This window comes from Rhineura floridana, chromosome 3 (assembly GCF_030035675.1).
Source record: "Rhineura floridana isolate rRhiFlo1 chromosome 3, rRhiFlo1.hap2, whole genome shotgun sequence".
In the NCBI taxonomy this organism is placed as follows: Eukaryota; Metazoa; Chordata; class Lepidosauria; order Squamata; family Rhineuridae; genus Rhineura; species Rhineura floridana.
The window spans coordinates 145936063-145960376 of NC_084482.1; the positions used below are offsets into that span (position 1 = coordinate 145936063).

General features: G+C 42.4%; 1 protein-coding gene across 8 annotated transcripts in view; it reads left to right on the top strand.

Moving 5' to 3' along the window:
• The window catches only part of CACNA2D3 (calcium voltage-gated channel auxiliary subunit alpha2delta 3), a 1117495-nt gene that overhangs the window by 440215 nt on the left and 652966 nt on the right, over positions 1-24314 (top strand). For all 8 annotated transcript variants that reach the window (XM_061618250.1, XM_061618247.1, XM_061618248.1 and 5 more), the window contains exon 6: positions 23075-23206. In XM_061618250.1, the coding sequence (XP_061474234.1) occupies positions 23075-23206 (132 nt within the window). The remainder of the gene's footprint in view (positions 1-23074; positions 23207-24314) is intronic.

Consider the following 24314-nt stretch of genomic DNA (forward strand, 5'->3'; position numbering starts at 1 on the left):
GCACATGTCTGCTATGCTGAAAATTTCATCTGTGTTTCCCCTCTTACCATTCTTTGCAGTTAATGAGAAAAGACATTGCAACTGAGAGAGAAAATTTTGGTGAAATTATTATGGGTGAGGTGAAGGGTTTTTGACATGCTTACCTTAATTTTGAGGTGGCTGAGGGGTGCTTGTGAGTGTCTTTTTTTCTTTCTACAATTCATCTCACTAGTGATCTGTTCTGTGTGACCTTCTTGGCTACTCACACTTCAGTGAAAGCTCAGGGGAAGATATGAGGTAACTCTTGCCATGGGCCTTTTTCAGATCAGGATGCATGGGTAGCCAGGGAAGGTGCCGAGTTCTGCATAAATGCTTATTGTAGAGATGGGGAACCTTTGGCCCTCCCAGAGATGTGGCTAAACTACAACTCCCATTATTCCTGGCCATTGACCACACTGGCTGGGTGGATGGGAGTTGTAGATCAACCGCATCTGGAGGGCCAAAGCTTTCCCCATCTCTGGTTTACTGAAAGGGTGCCTGACCTGTGGCCCTCCAGATGTTGTGGGACCACAACTTAATAATTCTTGATCATGGTTGCAACACATGAAGAGTTTCTTGTGAACACCCAATATTAGAAATCTCTGGATCACTGGATCTGGAATATGTTATAAGAACAGAGAGGTACCTAAGCCATGGGAGTCAGTGCAGGTGCTGTGTTTCCCTAAAGAGCCAATCCAGTGCAATGTTACCAATGCAACAAGAGAAAATTGGTCTAATGTGGGCCTTGAAATTTGGTTCCTGCTTTAGGGAGAGGTAAAGAAAAATCTCTGCTATCTTTTTGGGGTATTGATTAGCACCCTCCTATAGTCTGGTTACTCGAGGTTAGCACACATCCTCTAGCTATGAACTTATGGGGAATTTTCTTTGGGGGAGAGAGAGGAAGGAGACTCAGTTGAGTCAATCATCTCCAGGATACATTATTATCTGCAGTATGCATGTGTGTGTTTAGAACAGAATTTAGATTTGTGTGGAAGCCAGGGTTTACAGCCAGGCTATGGAAGTAAGAAAGTTTAAGAGTTCACATGCTTTTTATTCTAATTACAGCATGAAATGGAAAAGAATTAATTACTGCCCAACCACAATTTTGTAATGTTCAAGAGTCTGGATAAATTGGCAGACTGTGTTGCCCAGACATACTTCATCAAGATGATTTTGATGTATGCAGCAAACTGTGACAGCACTGTATACAGCCAGGTTTTAAGGCATCAAAACGTACTGAAGCTATGCACAGCTGCACATACGCTCACAGGAATCAGTAGCATAAGTTTTAGAAAGGTCTCCAGTTCATTATGAATTGCCTGAACATCTGGAGTTTTACATAGACAGCCCCTGGTTGACCTGGGAAAGTACTTAATCACTATCTGATTTATTCATGGATGGCATCTGGGTTGTCCCCCCCCCCATTTCTTTTGTTTCAGGAGTAGGTAGCTCTACTTACCAAGCACTACAAGAATATTGTTAAGAATACTACTATTAAGTTACATTCAGGGTAGACCTGTTTTGTTTTACTACAACTGTGGTTTGGAAAGCTTATATTATAGTCACTGATTCCATCACTGCGCCCTTTAATTACCCCCTGCAACCTCCCCCAAACCAGGGTGCTCCTCATTTTTTAAAGAGTGTTTAAATGATCACAGACTGCTCAAATTAGAAGGGACCTTGAAGTTATCTAGTCTAACCTCCTGTTCAGTGCAGGATGCAATTCCAACATCCTTGAGAGATGGCCACCTAGCCTCTGCTTATATATCTCCAGTTCAGAAGAACCCACCATCTCCCAAGGCAATTTGTTCCACTAGTGAGCGGCTCTTACCATTAGGAATTCTTTCCTAATGTTTAGTCAAAATCTGCTTCCCTGCTGTTTTTAGTCCTGCCCTCTGGAGCCTCAGAGGACAAATCTGCTCCATTTTCTGCATAACAACCCTTCAGATACTTGAAGGCAGCTATCACGCCTCCCCTTAATCTTGTAACCTCCATGCTAATCAGACATCATATGTGAAAATCTTCATGATACCACTTTCTATGGAGATGAAACTCTGAAGATTTGCCCCTGAGACCTGATTCCCAGACTGTAATTTGCCATATTGTGTGACTAAAATTACAGAATGGAGACAGTTGATGTGTTTACTCCTGAGACAAACATGGATATGCCAAGAATATGAGAATGGTTAAGCATGCTCATGTCTGTCTCATTTGTAGACAGGCTAATATATCCTTTCCATGTTACAAATTTTGACAGAGGAGTGATTTGTGGGAGTGCTCTTCTGGCTGAAACTTTTAGCATGGGAAGTAGCACTGAATGGTGATAAGGAATTATTTTCAGTCTAATTTTGTTTTCCACTCAAAACTTATACCAGCACTTTGAACTCATCAGGGTACAGATTTTATTTTGCATTAAAATGCCTATGAGTTTCACAGCTCATGTCAGGGATGAGGCCAGAGCCATGATCAGAATTACACAAATGGATCTTATATAAAGCTTGGGAGAAAAATGCTGTCCAGGGAATGGGGGACATGACAGGAGAACCAGGTAAATCCAGTGAGTGGTCTGGGAGCACCAGCCATTAAAGTGAGGGTATGCACAAGGTCAGTCTGCTGGATGCACAAGGTCAGTCTGCTGGATGGGCGACCAGTAGGATATAAGTAAAATAAATCCTTTTTTTTAAAAACCAGGTAAGAGAGGAACGAGTCAAGGATCTCCAAAGAAAAAAGTCTGGGAATACAACATAAGAAGAGCCCTGTTGAATCAGACCAAAGGGCTATCTAATCCAGTATCCTCTTACTCACAGTGGCCAACCACATGCCTCAGGGGAAGCCAGAAGCAGGCATGAAGGCAATGGATCCAATGTGGTATAATGGTTAGAATGCTGGACTAGGATCTTGAAGACTATGGTTCAAATTCCCACTTGGGCATGAAGATCACTGGGTCAATCACTGTCTCATAGGCTAACTTCCAGGGTTGTTTTGAAGATAAAATGGGGAGGGGAAGAAACATATACGCTGCCTTGAACTTGAGGCTTATCCACATGGGAGCATAACTTCATGCTAAAGACGCTGTTTTTAACTCCATTTTCTGTTTGCACTGTCCACAGCAAGGGCTCAATCCCAGCTGCAAACACGGTGTTTTCTAGTCACACTTGAGGGGAAGCATCAATCACGCAGTTTCCTAAAGACCACACCCTCTAATTTAACATTTCCACTCCCTCTGGTTGCTTGGCAACCGAGCATGCTCAGTTTGTTCTATCAGTAAATTTCATTTAAAAGAACAACCCGGAAGTGCGATTATTTGTATTTTCACTGGTACAATACAGCTGAAATATAAATCTTTGTTTGAGCAGTGTTATGCTTTTGTGCACAAGTTAGGGGGGAAAGAAAAATAAGGCACCATTTGTAGCAACGTAAAAAAGACTTGTAGAAAGGGAGAGAGCAGGGGAGGTTTCTCTTCAGCCCACTGGAAATGAAAGAAAGAAGGGAAGAGGAGGGAAGGGTTAGGGAGGGGAAGAACTGACACACCCACCTAAAAACATCAGAGCAAAGCATCTGGAAGCCCTAGAGACAGGGAGTGAAGACTTTTTTTCCTTCCCTTTTCAGATTATCAGAGGATTGGGTTAGTACAGATTTACGGGGGGTAACTGTGTGATAGCTTCTGTTTGCCAGTAAGGTCATGTGAACCATACAAATTAAAAGGGGATGTGAGTAGTACCAGACACACAGTAAACCTGTGTAGATGAGCCCTTGATCGAGGAAAGGTAGGATATGAATGTAATAAATAATAAGTAAAACAGTCCTATCTGACTGTTGCTCCCCAGTAAGTAGTATTCAGTGGCATCTAGCAATATGCATATATCAGTGCATATAGCGATCATTACTAATAACCATTGATGGATCTATCTATCCTCCATGAACAGAAATTCAGGATCTGAATGAAAACACAGCTCCCATCCTTGTATTCTAGGCAAAGGTATCTTTTGTTTTAAGATCTTTTGAGTGCATTTGAACTGTGCAAAATCCCCTTAACCCTGCCTCTAGATTTTCCATCCATCCTGCCCCCCCAGCTCAAGCAACTTGCAGCAGTCCCAGATGGTGGGACCCAGTCAGAGAGCTATGCAGAACCCATTCATAAATCAGTTTAGTTTCACCACCTCATACCAAATAAATCTTGAGTTACAATTTCTCCTGGTCTTTTCCGGTTCCAGTATTGTAGATATTGGAGAAATAAAGTCTAATTTATCCTGAAAAACCTCTGTTGCCTGAACTGCCCTTTCCAAAGATACTTATAAGAGCTATGTTTATTCATTAACATAATGTTTCAGATTTTCTGCCTCCAGAGCTGCTTCCACACTGAGCATTTACTATAGAACAGCCACACTTTGTTCACTCACTTTTTATGGGGCACCTGCACAATGCTGTGAACAAATCTCTCCCTCTCATGTTTGCCCTGTTCAGCTTCTGGTGGTCCCCCCCCCCACATCCAGAGCTCGGAAACACCTTTTTTTTTTAACTCAGTGAAATAGCTAAATAATTTCCCTTTATTTATTTATTTATTGTACTTATATACCGCCCCATAGCCGAAGCTCTCTGGGTGGTTTACAGTAACTAAAAACATTAAAACAAATATACAAATTTAAAAACACATCTTTTAAAAACAATTTAAAACACAATTTTAAAATGTAAAACAATTTAAAAAACACGCTAAAATGCCTGGGAGAAGACAGACTTGTGACAGACTATCACACAGCTATTTTGCCTGGCCTTATTGATGGCTCTAGAAATGTGGTTCCCAAACATTTTTTTGCCACAGACCACTTGAAAATTGCTGACGGTCTTAGCAGACCACTTAATGATTTTTATGCCTATTGTACCAATTGTAATGCACTATGCTACATACTGTATGATTTAATTGTCTTATTACAGACATGCCATGAACCACCTGAATGAAGCTAGTGGACCACCAGTGGTCCACAGACCACATTTTGGAAGTCCCTGCTCTAGCCATTTCCTATAGCCATTTTCATCCCAGTGATTCATCTCTCCTCTCTAGGAACCAACTCAAATCCTTTAAATCTTTTTAAACAGCATTGCCTTTATTTCAATTTCTACCCCCCTCCCATGCAGTGGGAAGCATAATTGATTGGAAGCGCAGTGAGGGGGAGAGGACAAATTTAACTCTTCCCCCCAAATAATGATCCCAAGGAAATTTGTTTCCCTTCCAACATTTGAGGAGAAAGAGGAACTGCCCACATGGCTAGGACTGTTAGACGCCTGAAAGCAGAGTTGCTATTTCACTTACAGTTTACAGCAGAAGACCTGTAATCAGGTTCTGCTAAATCTTCCATGTTTGGAAGCAGCAGTGGTTGATTGACTTCACTGGTGCATCCGCACAGCGCTGACCTCCCACTGCCTTGCTGCTCCTGGTCAGTGGCAGTGACAGCACTGCTGGATGGCCAGGTGTGGGATGCCATCCCTCCCTGCAGGTTGCTCCGATTTGAAAGCACTCCAGATCCCAACAGAATCCAAGGTGCTGTTCAGTGGAGGCTTTTGTACTAGAGCTACTAGGGCATAGCTATCCCAAGGAGAATGTCAAGCAATTTTATTCCTCCCACTCAATTTTTTTTTTCAAAACCACAAACTTTTTCCTGTCACACATACATTTTATTCTTCCATTTGAACTCCAAGAAGCTCCTGGAAACATTTCTGTCAGTCTCCTATTCTCTGGCCATTCAGCTGTCTGCACCACTCAGCCAATCCTAATCCAAAAGTATTGCTATGGTAAAGCAATATCCTGTCTGGATATTGTTCTGATTGACTCCACATCCTTCCCCAAATTTGGAATCCTCCGTAATACCAGACAAGAGGCTATTTGTGATTACTCACTAGTGTGATGTACTCTGCACATCAGCAGAGTTTATTACTTCACATTTTCAGGGCTGAGTCATGCATTGCAAATATGTTCTACTGTGCTTAGATTCTGATGCTTAAATAAGAAAACTAACCAATAGTGTGGAAGGACTTCTATGAGCTCAGTTCAGTTCTGGAATTGAAAACAAATTCCTAGGCTCACAACGTGCTCAGAAGTACTGTTCTTTCATTCTAATCATGTCTTTTGCACCTTGGTCTTGGTAGAACCCAAGTGGTAAAACAAAAAACAGAGTAGATATGACAAGCCTAAAGTTTGGACATTCTTGGAATAAAACACTGAGTCAGTCCTAGCTATTAGCCATCATTTACTTCTGCAAATAGCTGCTTGAGCAGCATGAGAGCAACCAACTCATCCCTTCCCTTTTGTGAACTGAAAATGTCAAGTTACAGTTTTTCCAGTTCACATCAGTTCACAGAATGGAACGGGATTTTGTTGTTGCTGCTGCATGAATGTGCTTCTCAGTTTGTAATCCTCAAGCAAATAGATCACTCGTGAGCACTTAATTGCAAAAGTGAGCGGCTGGCTGATAGCCAGAAAGAAGCCACTGTCGGTATTCTGTGTCTTGGTAGTATTAAAATATTTGCAGATTGAGATTGCAGTACACACAGCCAAAAGCTCAGCACGTTATTTCGGTGGGTATCAGTTATTTCCTCTGAAAGACAGGAAATCTAGAATTCCTTGCAGTTCTAGACTGCAGACTAAAGTTGCAGTCCGAATTCCATTTACTGGGGATTAATTCCAGTTCTAGTAACAGATCAAGTTAAAGCTCATATTGTACGTTGGATTGAAAATAATATATTTCTAACACCTTGCTTAATTCTCCCAACAGTTTAGAAAATACAGTGCTAATGCTTCCGTTCTAGTTACATGCAACTTTAGCAATATGTGCATACAGCCATAAATATGTAGCCCCAGTTTGTAAGGTTTTCCCCTTTTTAAGGGGACTGATTACATGTCAGGCATATATATCATTAATTGATCATCTTCCACTCATAGCTACAAACAGTTAAAAACAGCACAAAAATATCAACAAATATATTTCTAAACAATACAAAGTAGACACTCATGACAGAAATGTATCCATTCATCTGGGAAAGCTTGTCAATATTTGGTGGGATGACTCCCATGACTGGAATACAGCAATTGAAGGATATTACTTGTTCAAAAAGGAGAAGAAGGAATAAAAAGGGACGTGGAGTCACGCTAAATGTTAAAAATATATATCTGCACAGAAATTCAGGAAAATGAGCTTGGTAGCTCCACCAAGAGTATCTGGATTAAAATTAATGGGGCAAGTAATAAAAGGAATGTGGTGCTTGGAGTCTGCTACCAAACACCCAATCAAGGAGAAGACGAGAATGTAACTTTTGAAAAGGAAATTGCCAATGTTTCGAGGAGTCATGATGTAGTAGTAATGGGGGACTTCAATTATTCCGATATCTGTTGGGAGACAAATTCTGCCAAACACGGCCCCTCCAAGAAATTTCTGACTTGTGTTGGAGATAACATTCTCCTACAGAAAGTGGAGGAAGCAACCAGAGGATCAGCTATCCTGGCCTTGTTTCTAACCAATAGAGATGATTTGGTGGATGAAGTGACAGCTATGGGAATTGTGGGGGAAAGTCACCACAACATACTTGAATTCTTGATTTTAACAGAAGCAAAAGCTGAGAGTAGCCATACACACCCCCTGGACTTCAGGAAAGCTGATTTCATTAAACTCAGAACAATTGTAAGTAATTGTAATGAGAAAAGGAGTCCAAGATGGGTGGGAGTTTCTAAAAAAGGAAATTCTAAAAGAGCAATGGCAAGCAATTCCAACAAGGAAAAAAGGGGGGAAACAGCAGAAGAAACCAATGTGGCTTCACAAAAAGCTTAGAGATGACCTGAAAACAAAAAAGGACACATACAGGAAGTGGAAAGAAGGCCAGGCCACAAAGGATGAGTACAGGCAGGTATCACGGAATTGAAGGGATGGTGTCAGGAAGGCTAAAGCTGAGAATGAGCTGAGGTTAGCAAGGGATGCTAAAAGCAACAAAAAAGCTTTCTTCAGGTACGTCCATAATAAAAGAGAAAAGAAATGGTGCCACAGCTACTCAATGAGGATGGCAAAATGATAACAGATGACAAAGAAAAGGCAGAAGTGCTCAATTCCTACTTTGGCTCAGTCTTCTCCCAAAAAAGGGTCTGTGACCCTCCCGGGAAACATGAAGTAGAAGGGGCAGGATTGAAGCTTGAGCTTGACAGACAAACGGTCAAGGAATACCTAATCACTTTGAATGAGTTCAAATTGACAGGGCCTGATAAACTGCATCCTAGAGTATTGAAGGAACTGGCTGAAGAACTCTCAGAACCGCTGTCTATTATCTTTGCGAAATCATGGAGGAGTGGTGAAGTGCTGGATGACTGGAGGAGAGCTAATGTTGTCCCTATCTTCAAAAAGGGCAAAAAGGAGGAACCGGGGAACTACAGACCAGTCAGCCTAACATCAATCCTTGGAAAAACCCTGGAGCAGATTATAAAGCAGTCAATCTGTAAGCACCTTGAAAACAATGCAGTGATTACTAGGAGCCAACATGGATTTATGAAGAACAAATCCTGCCAAACTAATCCCATCTCATTGGGTAATGAAATCATCTCATTGATTTCTCACAGGAAGGAGACCCGCTTTGCTCCCCCAATCTCGGAAAAGGAGGAATTTCAAATGGGAGCACCTGCCAATTGCCTTAACCCCACTCTGACTGTAACAACTGAAAACTCTGACTCGCCTATTCCAGATGTATTAAACCCAATGGACAAGTTGGAGCGGGTAAATCTCTCCCAGAACGTTATGACCTCGACCATTGGGAACTACTGCCCAGAAGAAGTTTTACTCATCAACAGTTTTGGGGTGTTACCTAAAAAGGAACAACATGAGATTTTGAACCGTTTGTCATCTTTGAAAGATACCCTCACGAACTTGTCCAATTTTAATAGTAAATTCAAGCAGAATGATCCCAGCAGAGCAATGCCCGATACCACGGCTATTTTAAATCCTTTTTCATCTGAGAACTATATTGAGACTGTTCATTCCACTCCTACCCTGTCTATTGTTTGTTCTCATAGGGTATCTTTGAACACCAGTTTCGACTCATCTTGGTCTGACTTGGAGAATACAGAACAGGGGTCATCAGCTAGTTGTCGAAGACCGGTCCCGTTAACTTCGCTAGCTCCTCTGAAGTGTTCTCCCCCAAATGTTTGTAGGCTGACACATACCTTTCCTTCTCCCTGACTGCCTCTGCCCCACTCCCCTAGTGTAAGATGGCCATTTAAGTTTGTGGATAAGTGGGTAAAGGAGGGGATCCAAGGGGTGAAGGAGGGAATCCAAGGGGCTGCCATTAATGTTGTTGAAGGCAGAGGGAGATATGAAGTAGGGAGACAGCCATGCTATCAAGAAAGGGTAGAGTGTAACCGATTGTTGATAACCCCCAAACTGTCCTCCTGCTCAAACAACCTGGATGGTCTCGGTGACAGTGCCCCTGGGTTAAAACTGCTGGTGGTGAATGCCAGGTCGGTGAACGGAAAATCGATGCTCATTCAGGATTTGGTCCTCGATGAGCATGCTGACCGGGGCTGGTTACAGGGACCATACAACCCCCCTGTTACAACAGCTCCACTTGCTGCCAATTTGTTTCCGGTCACAATTCAAAGTGCTGGTTTTGACCTACAAAGCCCTATACGGCTCAGGTCCAGTTTATTTGACAGATCGTATCTCCCTACATGAATCTGTCCGGGATTTGAAATCTTCAGGTGAGGCCCTTTTTGTGCTCCCCACACCTTCGCAAGTACATATGACACGGATACGAGATAGGGCCTTTTCGGTGGCCGCCCCTAGGTTGTGGAACTCCCTTCCGAGTGAGGTGCAATTAGCTCCCTCCTTGCCGTCCTTCCAGCGACAAGTAAAGACTGTTTTATTTCAACGGGCATTTGGGATAGAGAACAAGCAGGATTAAGTGTCATAGGATTGGTGACTATATTATATGATTTTATTATTTTAAATATTTAAATATTTTATTATTTTAAATTGTCCGCTGTTTTTAACGTATGTTTTATGGTTTTAATTTTTCTCATAGTTCAATTCTTTTTTAATTGTATACCTCTGTATGTTTTAATGGTGTTGTTTTTAGTTGTAAGCCGCTCTGAGTCCTATTGGAAAAAGGGCGGGGTAGAAATAAAGTTTATTATTATTATTATTATTATTATTATAACCTCCCTTGTAGACTGTGGGAATGCTGTGGACATAATATATCTTGACTTCAGCAAAGCTTTTGACAAAGTGCCCCATGATATTCTGATTAATGAGACAGCTAAATGTGGGCTAGATGGAACAACTTCAGGTGGATCCAAAGTTGGCTACAGAATTGTACTCAAAGAGCACTTCTCAACGTGGGGGGTAGTAACAAGCGAGGTACCGCAGGGTTCAGTCCTAGGCCTAGCGATCTTCAGGTGGATCCACAGCTTGCTCCAGAATCATACTCAAATAGTGCTTATCAATGGTTCCTTCTCCAACTGGGTGGAAGTAACAAGTGGGGGTACCATGGGGCTCAATCCTGGGCTCAGTGCTCTTCAACATTTTTATTAATGACTTGGATGAGGAGGTACAGAGCATGCTTATCAAATATGCAGATGATACATAATTGGGGGGCATAGCTAATACCATGGAAGACAGAAACAAAATTCAAAGGGACCTTGATAGGCTGGAGCATTGGGCTGAAAACAACAGAATGAAATTCAACAGGGATAAATGCAAAGTTCTACACTTAGGAAAAAGAAACCAAATGCACAGTTATACGATGGGGGATACTTGGCTCAGCAGTACGACATGTGAGAAGGATCTTGGAATTGTCATTGATCACAAGCTGAATATGAGTCAACAGTGTGATGTGGCTGCAAAAAAGGCAAATGCTATATTAGGTTGCATTAACAGAAGTATAGTTTCCAAATTGCGTGAAGTATTAGTTCCCCTCTATTCAGCACTGGTTAGGCCTCATCTTGACTATTGCGTCCAGTTCTGGTCTCCGCACTTCAAGAAGGATGCAGACAAACTGGAACAGGTTCAGAGGAGGGCAACAAGGATGATCAAGGGACTGGAAACAAAGTCCTGTGAGGAGAGATTGAAAGAACTGGGCCTGTTTAACCTTGAGAAGAGAAGACTGAGGGGAGATATGATAGCACTCTGCAATTTCATGAAAGGTTGTCACACAGAGGAGGGCTGGGATCTCTTCTGAATCATCCCAGAGTGCAGGGCACGGAATAATGGGCTCAAGTTGCAGGAAGCCAGATTTCAACTGGACATCAGGAAAAACTTCCTAACTGCTAGAGCCGTACGACAATGGAACCAATTACCTAGAGAGGTAGTGGGCTCTCCAACACTGGAGGCATTCAAGAGGCAGCTGGACAGCCATCTGTTGGGAATGCTTTGATTTGGATTCCTGCATTGAGCAGGGGGTTGGACTCGATGGCCCTATAGACCCCTTCCAACTCTACTATTCTATGATTCTATGAAAATGTCTTCAGTTGGATCTGGAAAGTGCAGATAGTGGGCACCTGTTGTATCTCAACAGGAATGCTGTTCCACAAAATGGGCAGCTACACCAAAAGTCCTGCTTTGAGTTACTGTGGAGCAGGCGTCTGATATTTTAGGGACTTGAAGGAGAAGTTCTCCCACAGACTACGGTGACCTACTGTTTATATAAGGGATAAGATGGGCTCACATGTAACTTGGTCTATAGTGGTACAGGGCTCTACATGTTAATACAGTGGTTCCCAAACTTCCCACCCCCACATACCAGATAAAAATAGCTGATGCTCTTGATGGATCACTTAATGATTTTTCTGCCTATTGTAGCCATTGTAATGTTCTGTGCTAGATGCTATATGATTTCTAATTGTATTTTTGTTACTTCTTTTATTTTTTCATATTGTATATATGAAACAACTTGCGTAGAGTTCAAATTGTAATACAATAAAATATAAGAAATCAAAGAAGCAATAAAAAGACAGTTAAACATCATTACGAATATTTTATATGGGCATGCCATGAACCTCCTGAATAAACTTTGTGGACTACTGATGGTCCATGGACCACAGTTTGGGAATCCCTATGTTAGTGCCAACACCTTGAACTTGGCCTGGTAGCAAGCAAGGTGGTATAGGTGGTAGTTTGCCCCCACAAGCCACCTAGATTCTGCTTTCTACACCAGCTGCAGTCTCCAGACCAACCTCAAGGGTAGCCTTACATATATATGACGTACATCTCATTATACCTTATATATATGATATGAGAGAAATGTAGAGTACAGTCCTAATCCTCAAACAAAAATGTCGATCCTAATCAACAAACAAAAACATTTAAAGATGTTTACTTTTAATATGTTTTAGAGTATTTTCAATGTTTTTGTTTGTCATCCTGGGCTCCTTCTAGGAGGAAGGGCAGAATATAAATTTAACAACAAACAAACAAACTTCTGCCCTGGCTGGCAAGAGCTGTCTGGGAATGGGATGTGGGGGAAGATTCACTATTTCACACCTCTCCAGCCCCTACTAGAATCCATAAGCAGATCAACTCTTTCTTGTATATCCCTTTGTGGAATGTGTGAAATTTGCTGCAGTGCACAGTAGCCTCAAACAAAAATATGCAACAGATGTGCAGGTTGTGTTTGGTTGTGTGTGCTTAAGTCCACTATCAGAAAAACTCCAGATTAAAAAGGACCATGTGATACTGCAAATCTGGGTTTGAGTTAGACTAACCGGAATTTAAGGTGCATTATCTAAATATAGGTACTTTATTTTGACAGACCTATTTTTTTTGCAATTCATAATGCTTGTGAAAACCTGGATTTTGCCCATCATTGAATAAGGGCTCAGAAATATCAGCAGACTTTCATTTTGTACATTCCATGTTATTGCATTTGTTCAGAATGAATGCAGCACTTGTCCCAGCTCTACCTCATAGGGTCAATAATATCTATGACAGCAACTTAATTGCTACATGCATTTGGACTGTTCCTTGGCAATTATATTTCAGATTCCTGTCAGTGTACCTGTTTGTCCACAGGCACTGTTTATATTAAATATCAATAAAGAACTTGATAGCAACTGCAGAAATGGCAGTAAAACAAATTGTACATTGTTGCATCAAACGGATGAGGAAAGAAAGCTTTTGGTTTTTATTGCTTCTCTGCAAAAGGCTAATCAGGAAACACTTTTTAAGAACTGACAGAAGAGCCAAGGATTCTTGTTACTGGATTCCGTTATGCTGCATGAAAGAATGAGAATGATTCTCTCTCCCCACTCCATGCATTTGTATTATTGCTGCTCCTCCCAAAATAATATACACATTTCACATATATATAGTCAAAGGTTAACCAACTACCCATAAGATTTAGAAAATGTTTCAGATAAAGCGGTGCTAGTTTAAGGAATTCACAGAAGTAGAATATAGAATGCATAGTGAAGTCTTCTGCATACAACAGCTGCTGTGATATTCTAATCATGACAAATGGTTAGGATTTTAATTGTTGCTTTTAACACCATCTCTTACATACCCAGAGGACTGAATGCCATATTCTACAGGATGAGTAGGTATAAGCTGGTCATTCTAAGAGTCGATGTAATACAGAGGATATAGAGCTTGACTTGGTCATGGGAGAGCTGTGTTCATACATTGGCTTGGAAAATGATTTATTGACTGGCCTAAGGTAAATTATCCTCCCCTAGGTAATCTTTTTTCCACTTGCATTTTGAAATGTTCATAGGAAACCAGCCAATAGTTTCCATTTCATTTATTTTCAAACATGCAGCCTGTTTTTCAGTTATTTCAATTCTTAAAGTAGGTGACAGCAAAATAATAAAGCAAGCAGGTTTATAAAAATACAATAATGAAATTTAAAAAGTAAGCAGTTATGCTGTATGAATACACAAGAGGGTTTAATTAAACAAAATATCACTCCCTAAGTAATTTCTCCAATACATTATGAGCTTGTCTGAAAAGAAGGATCTTTACAGCTATTCTAAAAGTGCCAACAAGAGGGAAATGCCTTACTTTCTCACCTTACCACAGGCGAGCAAACACCACTCCAAAAGCCCTATTCTGCTCAGAGGTCAATATTACATCTAGTGGTAATGGTGGCATTCACAAAAAGCATTCCTCTGCTCCTGCTCTGGCAGCAACATTTAAAGCAGCAGCAGCAGCACAGAAGAGAGGGCCGCCTTCCTTTTCCATTGTTAGGTAAATGGTGGGCTGCTTCTCTTGTGTAGCACCAGTAGCAAAATGGAATAGAAAAGGCAAATATTTTTTGCAAAAGAACAGAGCAGAGGAAACCCACAGAGGTGTGGATGTGAAGGACAAAGATTACCTTGGGTCACTGCCTCCTGAGGTAGGAAATGTGGCAGCTGTTTTCCATGGTGCAACTGGGAGAGAAAGAAGACAGGTAAGGCTGATTTCCCACCCTCTCCTCTCCCCTCCGCTTCTCCAACCGCCTGCACAAGAGTTCTGCTGCAAACCATGTAATGTTATGAAGCTGTGGAACAAGTACTTCAATTTCAGTTAGTGATCTGGCAACTCAGAGAAGCTGCTGTGGGCAGAAGCTCCCATAAATCCCCTGCAGCTCTCTGCAGCTTCCATGGATAGCATAGCAATTAATTTTCTGTGGTGAGGAAGAACATGTCCCCAGGGTCTATTGGCTACAGGATGATCCTCCTCTCCTTGGGACTTCACAGACTATTTCCCTGCCAAGTGTCTTACGCCAGCCTAGGAAGCCGCCCACAGCCTGAGAACCAAGACTAATTTTTAAGGGCCTCATTTTGACTTTAATTTCCTTGATGTGAAGTTTTGTTCTTTAAGTGATCAATATTTGCATTGCTATAATAAGCACAATTAATGTAATGGGGGAAATATTATATTTATTTTATCATATTTATATCCCATCTTTCCTCTGTGGAGCTCAAGTTTGCCTTCATTGTTCTCCCCCTTTCCCCATTTTATAGAATCATAGAATCATAGAGTTGGAAGGGGCCTTGTAGGCCATCGAGTCCAACCCCCTGCTCACAGCAGGAAATCCACAGCTAGAGCATCTCCCGCAGATAGCTGTCCAGCCTCTGCTTGAAGACATCCAGCGAAGGGGATCCCACCACCTCCCTGTTCCATTGCCGAACTGCCCTTACTGTCAAGAAGTTCCTTCTAATGTCTATATCTTAACAACAATCCTGTGAGGTAGCTTAGGATGAGAAACCAAAGGTCCAAGGTCACCCAATGAGCTTCATGGTTGAGTGGGGATTTGAACCCTGGTCTCCCAGATCATAGTCCAACACTCTATCCCACTGCACCACACTGGCAAATATGACCATTTGGAACAATTTCCTCTGGTGCATTTCAAAGGGAATTTCTTGATGTGTGGTATACCAAAACTAATGCTGATAGGTGACAAAACAAAGTGAATTGGGAGGTGGAGGTCACAGGGTGATTATTTTCATTTTCATTCCCCCCACACACACACAGACACCCTGTACAGGGTGCAAGTACTATGGATTGATTCTACCTCATTTATAATTATCTAAAAGAAATTGAAGTAACTGTCAGGAGAGATGTATGAAATACCATGAAAGGGAAGCATTGAGGGGAAAAACTCTCCCCCATCTCACCTCCATGACTCTCAGAGGAGCTGTTTTTATAGAGGACAGAGGTGAAGCTTTGCTGTACATTGAATTATTTATTATTTATTTATTAAATTTATATTCCGCCCTTCCTCCGAGTAGGACCCAAGGCGGCAAAATCAAGCACTAAAAACACTCTAAAACAACATAAAACTAGTCTTTGAAGAATATTAAAACAAAACATTTAAAAAACATATTAAAATAAAACATTTTTAAAAACATGTTTTTTAAAAAGCTTTAAAAACATCTTGAAAAGCAATTCCAACATAGAGACAGACTGGGATAAGGTGTCTATTTAAATGGCTTGTTGAAAGAGGAGGGTCTTCAGTAGGCATTGAAAATATAACAGAGATGGTGCCTGTCTAATATTTAGGGGGAGGAAATTCCAAAGGGTAGATGCCACTACACTAAAGGTCCACTTCCTATGTTGTGTGAAACAGAACTCATGATAAGATGGTATCTGCAGGAGGCCCTGACCTGCAGAGCGCAGTGATCGACTGAGTATACATAGAGTAAGATAATCAGGTATCCTCGTCCCAAGCTGCATAGGTCTTTGTCCACCAAAACCAGAACCTTGAACTTGGCCCAGCAGCTAATGGGCAACTAGTGCAATTCTTTCAACAGCGGGGTAATACCCTGCCCCAGTGAGCATTCGCACCTCCACGTTTTGCTGCAGCTTCCGGACCAACCTCAAGGGCAGCCCCACATAGAGTGCATTACAGTAATGCAGCCTGGAAGTTACCATTGCATGAACAACAGTGGTCAGGCTATCCCGGTCCAGAAATGACCACAGCTGTCTTACCAGCCGAAGCTAGTAAAAGGTACTCCTAGCCACTGAGGTCACCTGGGCCCCTAGCGACAAAGATGAATCCCAGAGCACCCTCATACTATGAACCTGCTCTTTCAGAGGGAGTATGACGGCATCCAAAGCAGGCAACTGACCAATCATCTGAACTCGGGAATCTGTCTTGCTAGGATTCAGACTCAGTTTATTGGCCCTCATCCAGCCCACCACCGAGTCCAGGCACTGGTCCAGGGCTTGCACAGCCTCTCCTGATTCATATGTTACAGAGAAATAAAGCTGGGTATCATCAGCATACTGCTGGCACCTCACCCCAAATCTCCTGATGATGGCTCCCAAGGGCTTCATATAGATGTTAAACAGCATTGGGGACAAGATGGTACCCTGCGGCACCCCACAGCAAAACTGCCAAGGGGCTGAAAGACAATCGCCCAATGCTATTCTCTAAAAATGACCCTGGAGATAGGATCGGAAACACTATAAAACAAGTGCCATTGATACCCATCTCTGTGTTGGCCCTGAAGGATACCATGGTCAATGGTATCAAAAGCCGCCGAGAGATCAAGGAAGAATAACAGGGTCGCACTCCCCCTGTCCTTCTCCCGATAAAGAAGGTGATGAAAGTTAAAGAGGAAAGCACAAAAGCAGGACTACAGCTGAATGTCAAGAAGACTGAAGTAATGACAACACAAGATTTATGTAACTTTACAGTTGACAATGAGGACATTGAACTTGTCAAGGATTATCAATACCTTGGCACAGTCATTAACCAAAATGGAGACAATAGTCAAGAAATCAGAAGAAAGCTAGGACTGGGTAGGGCAGCTATGAGAGAACTAAAAAAGGTCCTCAAATGCAAAGATGTATCACTGAACACTAAAGTCAGGATCATTCAGACCATGGTATTCCCGATTTCTATGTATGGATGTGAAAGTTGGACAGTGAAAAAGGCGGATAAGAGAAAAATCAACTCATGTGAAATGAGGTGCTGGAGAAGAGCTTTGCACATACCATGGACTGCGAAAAGTCCCAACTAATGGAGATCGTGCAGGAGGATACCGTTAACCACGGTATCGAAAGCTGCTGAAAGATCAAGCAAAAACAACAAGGTCACACTCCCCCGTCCGTCTCCTAAAGAAAGTCATCTATCATCAACAGCAGCAGATCATATTTGGCAAGTTGGATCAGATGGCAGCACCTTTTCCTCATAAGACTGTTGTGCCGCAACTAGCAAACATCGGTAGTTTTTGTCTTTCCAAACTGATGATACCTGTCTTGGCCGGGTTTGATTTCAGCTGGAACAATTATTGTTTTTGCCCAGGATGTCTCTGGTATTGTTGGTTTTAATTTTTCACGTCCTCTCATATTTAGAAAAGCATGCCACTCCAAGATACACATTTTTCAAAGTCTGTTCTGTTTTTACGAACAGCATGTGCTTGTAAATATAAATATTTAGGTGAAAGCTTAGTTCATAGATATATAGTTGAGACATTTCACTGCTCCCCTTCCACCCCCGCCAGTGTTTTTCCTTGATGAATGTTAGCACAGAAAACAATTCACCTCTTTTCCACTGTGTTGAAATTATCCCATTAAATTAAGTAGATTGAGATCAGTCATTGCTTCATGAGTTATTGGAACTACTGTGTGTTGAATGCTCGGGCATGTATTTCTCTGAGCAGGTAGCGCTTCGCAGATTGATTTTAGGATATTTTAATTTAAAAAAAAAATAGCTATTTTCAGAAACTATCCTTAAAAGCTCTGGCTGGAGTGCTATAAGAATTTGTCTTCCCCCCGCCCCATGGACATATTTATACCTAAATTTTTAAAAAGTCACTTAATTTTAGGCTATTCAGGATGGTCTTCTTCCATTGTGGTTAGTGGCAGCAAACTACTGCGCTGGTAGTAAGAGCCCATGTAGAAAACAAGTATGACCCAAAGCTTCCACAGACTCCAAGGGCACCCAGGATTCTTTGCGTGGCAGGGCTGTTTCATTCATTATACAGCCACTAGAGTGGCTGTATACTATAGCCAGCATGGCTTTTTCACATTCCGCAATGTTAAATTGAAAATACCCCCCATGCCATTCTGATGCTTCACATAAGCTTATTTCAAAACAAAACCTTACAAAACTTATAGTCCTGAACTCAGAAACGCTTGCTTAACAACCCTCTAAGTTTTCATGGTGATACACAAAACAGAGAGAATCAAGAGTTCAAAGAGTAAAGAGAGAGGGAAAAACAGACCCCTTTTGGACATTTTTTCTGTCAGAGTTCACATCATTTGTTGAAATTAATTAAAAATCAACCATGTTCACAGAGTGCCTGTGATCCTATTACTGACCTTGCCCCATTGTTGTTGTTGTTGTTATGTGCCTCCAAGTCGACTACGACTTATGGCGACCCTATGAATCAGTGACCTCCAAGAGCATCTGTCATGAACCACCCTGTTCAGATCTTGTAAGTTCAGGTCTGTGGCTTCCTTTATGGAATCAATCCATCTCTTGTTTGGCCTTCCTCTTTTTCTACTTCCTTCTGTTTTTCCAAGCATTATTATCTTTTCTAATGAATCATGTCTTCTCATTATGTGTCCAAAGTATGATAACCTCAGTTTCATCATTTCAGCTTCTAGTGATAGTTCTGGTTTAATTTGTTCTAACATCCAATTATTTGTCTTTTTCGCAGTCCATGGCATGCGCAAAGCTCTCCTCCAGCACCACATTTCAAATGAGTTGATTTTTCTCTTATCAGCTTTTTTCACTGTCCAGCTGACCTTGCCCCATACTCTGACCTTTGTTTTCTGCAGTTTAAAAGTTTAAAAAATGCCTGGCTGATTTTTAATTACTTTAAGAAATTTATCATTGAACTCAATCATAAAGCCGGGCATGCTCAGTAACAGCCAACTGTCAGTGTTCTAAAAGCCAGACTCACAGCTGTTCGGCTTGGGTAATCAGGAGGCCACACACAAACCAGACCTTCATTTCATTTTAGACAGTCATGACTTCTCCCAAAGAATCCTCAGAAGTATAGTTTGTGAAGGGTGCTGAGAGGAGACTCCTATTCCACTGGCAGAGCTCCAGTGGCCAGACTGGTTTAACAGTCAGCCACTCCAACTGAAGCTCTATGAGGGGAATAGGGCCTCTCCTAGCAACTCTCAGCACCCTTCACTAACTACACTTCCCAGGATTCTTTGGGAAAAGCCATGACTGTCTAAAGTGATATAAAGGTCTGGTGTGGATGTGGCCAGGGACAGCTTTGGTTTAAATTTGGGTGGGAGACTACATGTGCCTGCTGTAGAATAAAAAGGTGGGGGAAAGCCTGAAAAGGAATGATACTGTTCACAATGTTTTCCTTTTGGAAAGCAATGGGCTTTCCCTCTGCCCAGTGCCCACCCATCCAATCTCCTTCCCTCCCATTCCTGCCTTCTTCCTCCCCTCCCTGCCCCTTCCCCAGATCAGTTTCACTTATCCTAAGCATGATTGCACAGGATTAAATCCCATTGAACTAAAAAAGCATGCCATAATAAAACCTGCCCTCCATTCCTCCTCCCTCCTATCCCCTCCCTCCTGCCCCTTCCCTCCCCATCCCCATCTCCTCCAAATCCCATTCTTCCCTCTCCCCCTCCTCCATGGTCAGTTTTACCTATCTTAAGCATGGTTACATGGGAGTAAATCCCATTGAACTCAGTAAGCATGCAAATTATCAAACCTGACTTCCCCTCCTCCTCCCTCCCATCACCTCCCTTTTGCCCCTTCCGTCCCCCTTCCTTCATTCTTCCCGCTTCCCTTCCAAACCCATCATTCCCCCTCTCCTCCAAATCCCATTCTTCCCTCTCCCCCTCCTCCATGGTCAGTTTTACCTATCTTAAGCATGGTTACATGGGAGTAAATCCCATTGAACTCAGTAAGCATGCAAATTATCAAACCTGACTTCCCCTCCTCCTCCCTCCCATCACCTCCCTTTTGCCCCTTCCGTCCCCCTTCCTTCATTCTTCCCGCTTCCCTTCCAAACCCGTCATTCCCCCTCCACCTCCTTCCCATCCCTTCCTCCTTCCCTCTCCTCTCCCCTCCCCCTTCTTTTCCTCCCCCATGGTCAGTTTTACCTATCCTAACCATAATTGCACGGCAGTAAATCCCATTGAACTCAGTAAGTATGCACATGATCAGACCTGCCTTTGCCTTCCTTCCCCTCTCCTTTCCCTTCCTCCTCCATTCTTCCTCCCCTGCCCTCTTCCTTCTTCCTCCTCTCCTGCCCACTCGAGCCCTCCCTCCCTCTTCTCTTCCTGCCCCCCCCGGTCAGTTTTACCTATCCTAAGCATGATTGCATGGGAGTAAATCCCACTGAACTCAATAAACATGCAAATGATCAATCCTGCCCTCCTCCTCCCCTCCTGCCTGCTTCCATCCCCCTCCTCCCCTCTGCTCTTTCTCCCCTACCCTGCCTTTCCTCCTCTTCCCTCATCCCCCTGTAGTCAGTTTCACCTATCGTAAACATGATTGCAAGGGAGTAAATCCCACTGAACTCAATAAGCAAACAAATGATCAATCCATTCTCAGTAAACTTGCACAGGATCCCATTTCTTACCTCCCGGAGGTAAAGCAGAGAAATTCACTAATAGGAAAAAAACAACATTGCTGTTTAAGAACGTACCTATAGCCAAGAGATATTTCTATGAAACTTTAAAAACTTTAAAAAGCAGGGAAATTAGGCAGCTATAGTGAATGCACCAGGGCTATTGTAAAAATACAAACACAATTTGGGTTGGTCTCTCACAGTCACCATATGCTCAAAAGCACGTTACCAAATTCTTCCAAGCTACACAGGAAGTGGATTTCACTATGAAAGGCCAACCCAAATTGTGTTTGCATTTTGACAAATTTGTAGGGCAGTACAGTATGTCACAGAGGAGGTCAGGTCTCCTGCTCCCCTGGTGCATTCACTATAGCTGCCCAATTCCCCTGCTTTTTAAAGTTTGAAAGAAATAGCTGTTGGCTATTGGTGTGTTCTTAAACCTCAAGGGTTTTTTTGCCTATTAGTGAATTTGTTTTAAGGATTTGTAGCCCATCTTTCAACAAGTTCTCTTAGAAGGCCCAGAGCTGAAGCATTATTTTATGTAAGTGTCAGGCCTCACAGGGCTTGAACCAGAGTCCTTAGTCTTTGCGGCACTGGCATTAATGTTTGGAGAAGGCAAATGCAGGCAGATCAAGCTGAAATATAGCACCACAAACCTGGTTCTGGAAACCAGGTGACCCTGGAAAGCCAATGCCATGCTGTTTTGCTCCTATGTCTAGAACCTTTCTTTACTCCCAGCATTTTGTTGCTGAGTGAGTCCACTAGTCTACCCTTCTTTGTTGGAGACAATTTTGCCTGCCTGTTGCTCTCTCTGCTCTATTATTTGACACTGCTCAAGAGGCTGGCGGCTGAGTTTTGTTGGCATCTGACAGCGAGGGCTCTTTGTGCACAATGGGGGAATAAAACAGGAGCAAAAGAAGCTGCTTTATACTGTATCAGACCATTGGTCCATCTAGCTCAGGACTGTCTACACTGACAGGCAGCATCTCTCCAGGGTTTCACAGGGGGTTCTCTAAATCCTACCTGGAGATCCTGGGAACTGAACCTGGGACCTCTTGCAACTTTATCTAGCATATCCTCTCTTTAGACAGCCACCATATTGTTTACAATCTTGCTCCAGGTGTGTGTGTTTCACAAAGGGGCAGAGACTTCCTTTGTTACCCAGCTCACAAATCAGCAACCCCCTCTGTCTCTTCGACTGAGGCAAACTCCCCTCATGAGCCATTTGTAGTCCATACTGCCCAGCCTGGTATAGCTGATTTTGTTACCCTGGTCCTGAGTTTCCTTCTAGTGCTCCCTGAGGGTTTCCTCCTGGCTGAGGGTTCCTGGTTAGCTGGCTGCCAACTAAAGCAGGAGTAAACCATTTCCTTCCCTCCTCCTCAGTTTATTCATTTAAACCTTCTGATGCTGCTCTTCAGTTTGATACATCTCTTAGGACAGCTCACAAGAGCCATAAAAATAGAAATGAACAATGGCGGTTCAGCAAAAAAAACTGAGCAGAATGACCAAAATTCGTAGCAGCCAATGAAAACCATTAGATTAAAACTAGCTGACATGCTATAAGTCAGGATTAATTAAAAAGGGTCTTTACCTGACACTGGAAGGATATCAAATTAGGGGCAGGTGAGCCTCCTGGGTCTGATGATGGACGCATTCCACATGCAAGAATGAACAACTGAAGGTGTGTGGACTTGGAGAACAGACTCTTCAGAAGCCAAATGGACTTGAAGGAGGGACTCAGAGTGGTTTAACAGTCAATCCCTCTTCCCAAGGAACTCTGGGCATTGTAGCTTTGTGAAGCAAATAAGGGTCTCCTAACAATTCTCAGCACCCTTAACAAACTACATTTCCCAGGATTATTTGGGGGGCAATGGCATAACTGCTTTCTATGTGTAGTGCAGATGAAGCAGGCTGATGCAGGAGAAGGTTGTTCTTCATTCCTCTGTCCTTTGCAGAATTTGGACTACATCACTTCTACAAGTGCCATGGAAGATGTTCTTGGATGCTAATTGCCCAACCAAAGCTCTTTCGTGCCTTCTATTTCTTCTTTTTCAGATCCTGCTATTGTGAATGGAGTCTATTGGTCCGAATCATTAAACAAAGTGTTTGTTGACAACTTTGACCGTGACCCTTCCCTTATTTGGCAATACTTTGGAAGTGCAAAGGGCTTTTTTAGGCAGTACCCAGGTAAGAAGACCCAGTCCACCCAAGTAAGAGCCTATTTGGTTTATTTTACTTGCTGGTTTTAGTGAAGGAACTGTGGTACATTCAGTGGTGTAGTCACCTAGTATTTCAGAAGGTCTTAGACCCCTTACTTTTTTTGGAGCAGGGTCCCAGCAGGGTCCCTGTGTCTCCAACATCCTATGAGTCAATCAACATGAAAGGAGAGTGTGTTAGCCACCAAGAAGAGTCTTCTAACATGCTTCCTTGTTCTTTCCTGCTTATTGGATCCAATCTGAGCGAAAGGAGGTGAGTCAGCCCCTGAGAAGAAACTAACACTCTCTTCTTTCATACTTATTGGCTCCTAGGCACGTCTGTTGTTGTGAGAGAAGGCATTAATAAGGAACTCATTCTCAACCCAGCAGCAAAAAAAGAGGGAGGGGCATGGCTGTGACTATCATGAACGGCCCCTATAATTCTGAATTTGCCAGTACACTGCTGAGTACATTACTCCTAACGTGGCAATGTGGACAGTACAGTAGTGAAGTACTCTGTTGCTGGAGTAAATTACTGCTCTTTGAAAAGAGAGGTGTAAATTCTTGGCTTGCTGCATTCTAGTGAACTGACCCTTTTTTTGACTCACACCTCTGTTCTTCCTGCACCTATTTGTACTGAGAAGCAGATGCACACAGGTCAAGGCATTGCTAGGAGAAAAAAATCCCTTTAATCAGTTGCTGCAGCAGCAAAAGTGATACTTCTTATGAACTGGTTTCCTGGCCTTACTCTGGATCAGAGCAATTCATTCCAAGCTGAAATCGTTCTGAGCTGAGACACCATTACCTCCCATATATACTCTAAAACCTTTCGTGGCAGCAAATATTTCTATTTTTTCCCCTGGAGGAAGGAAACAGCTGAAACTCTTAGGATATCTGTCCTGCTACAGCAGCATTTGAATTTTTAATAGAAAGGAAGTTTTAATTTTGCTTGGAAATTTAGAAAGCATGACTTAAGGCTGTGGTAGTTCTGACTCCGCAGCTGTGACAATAAAAGCACATAAGTGAAAATAATGATAAACATAATTTTAGAGTACTTTATTTCCTGCCTTTCTTACATAAAGTTAATATGATCCCACCAT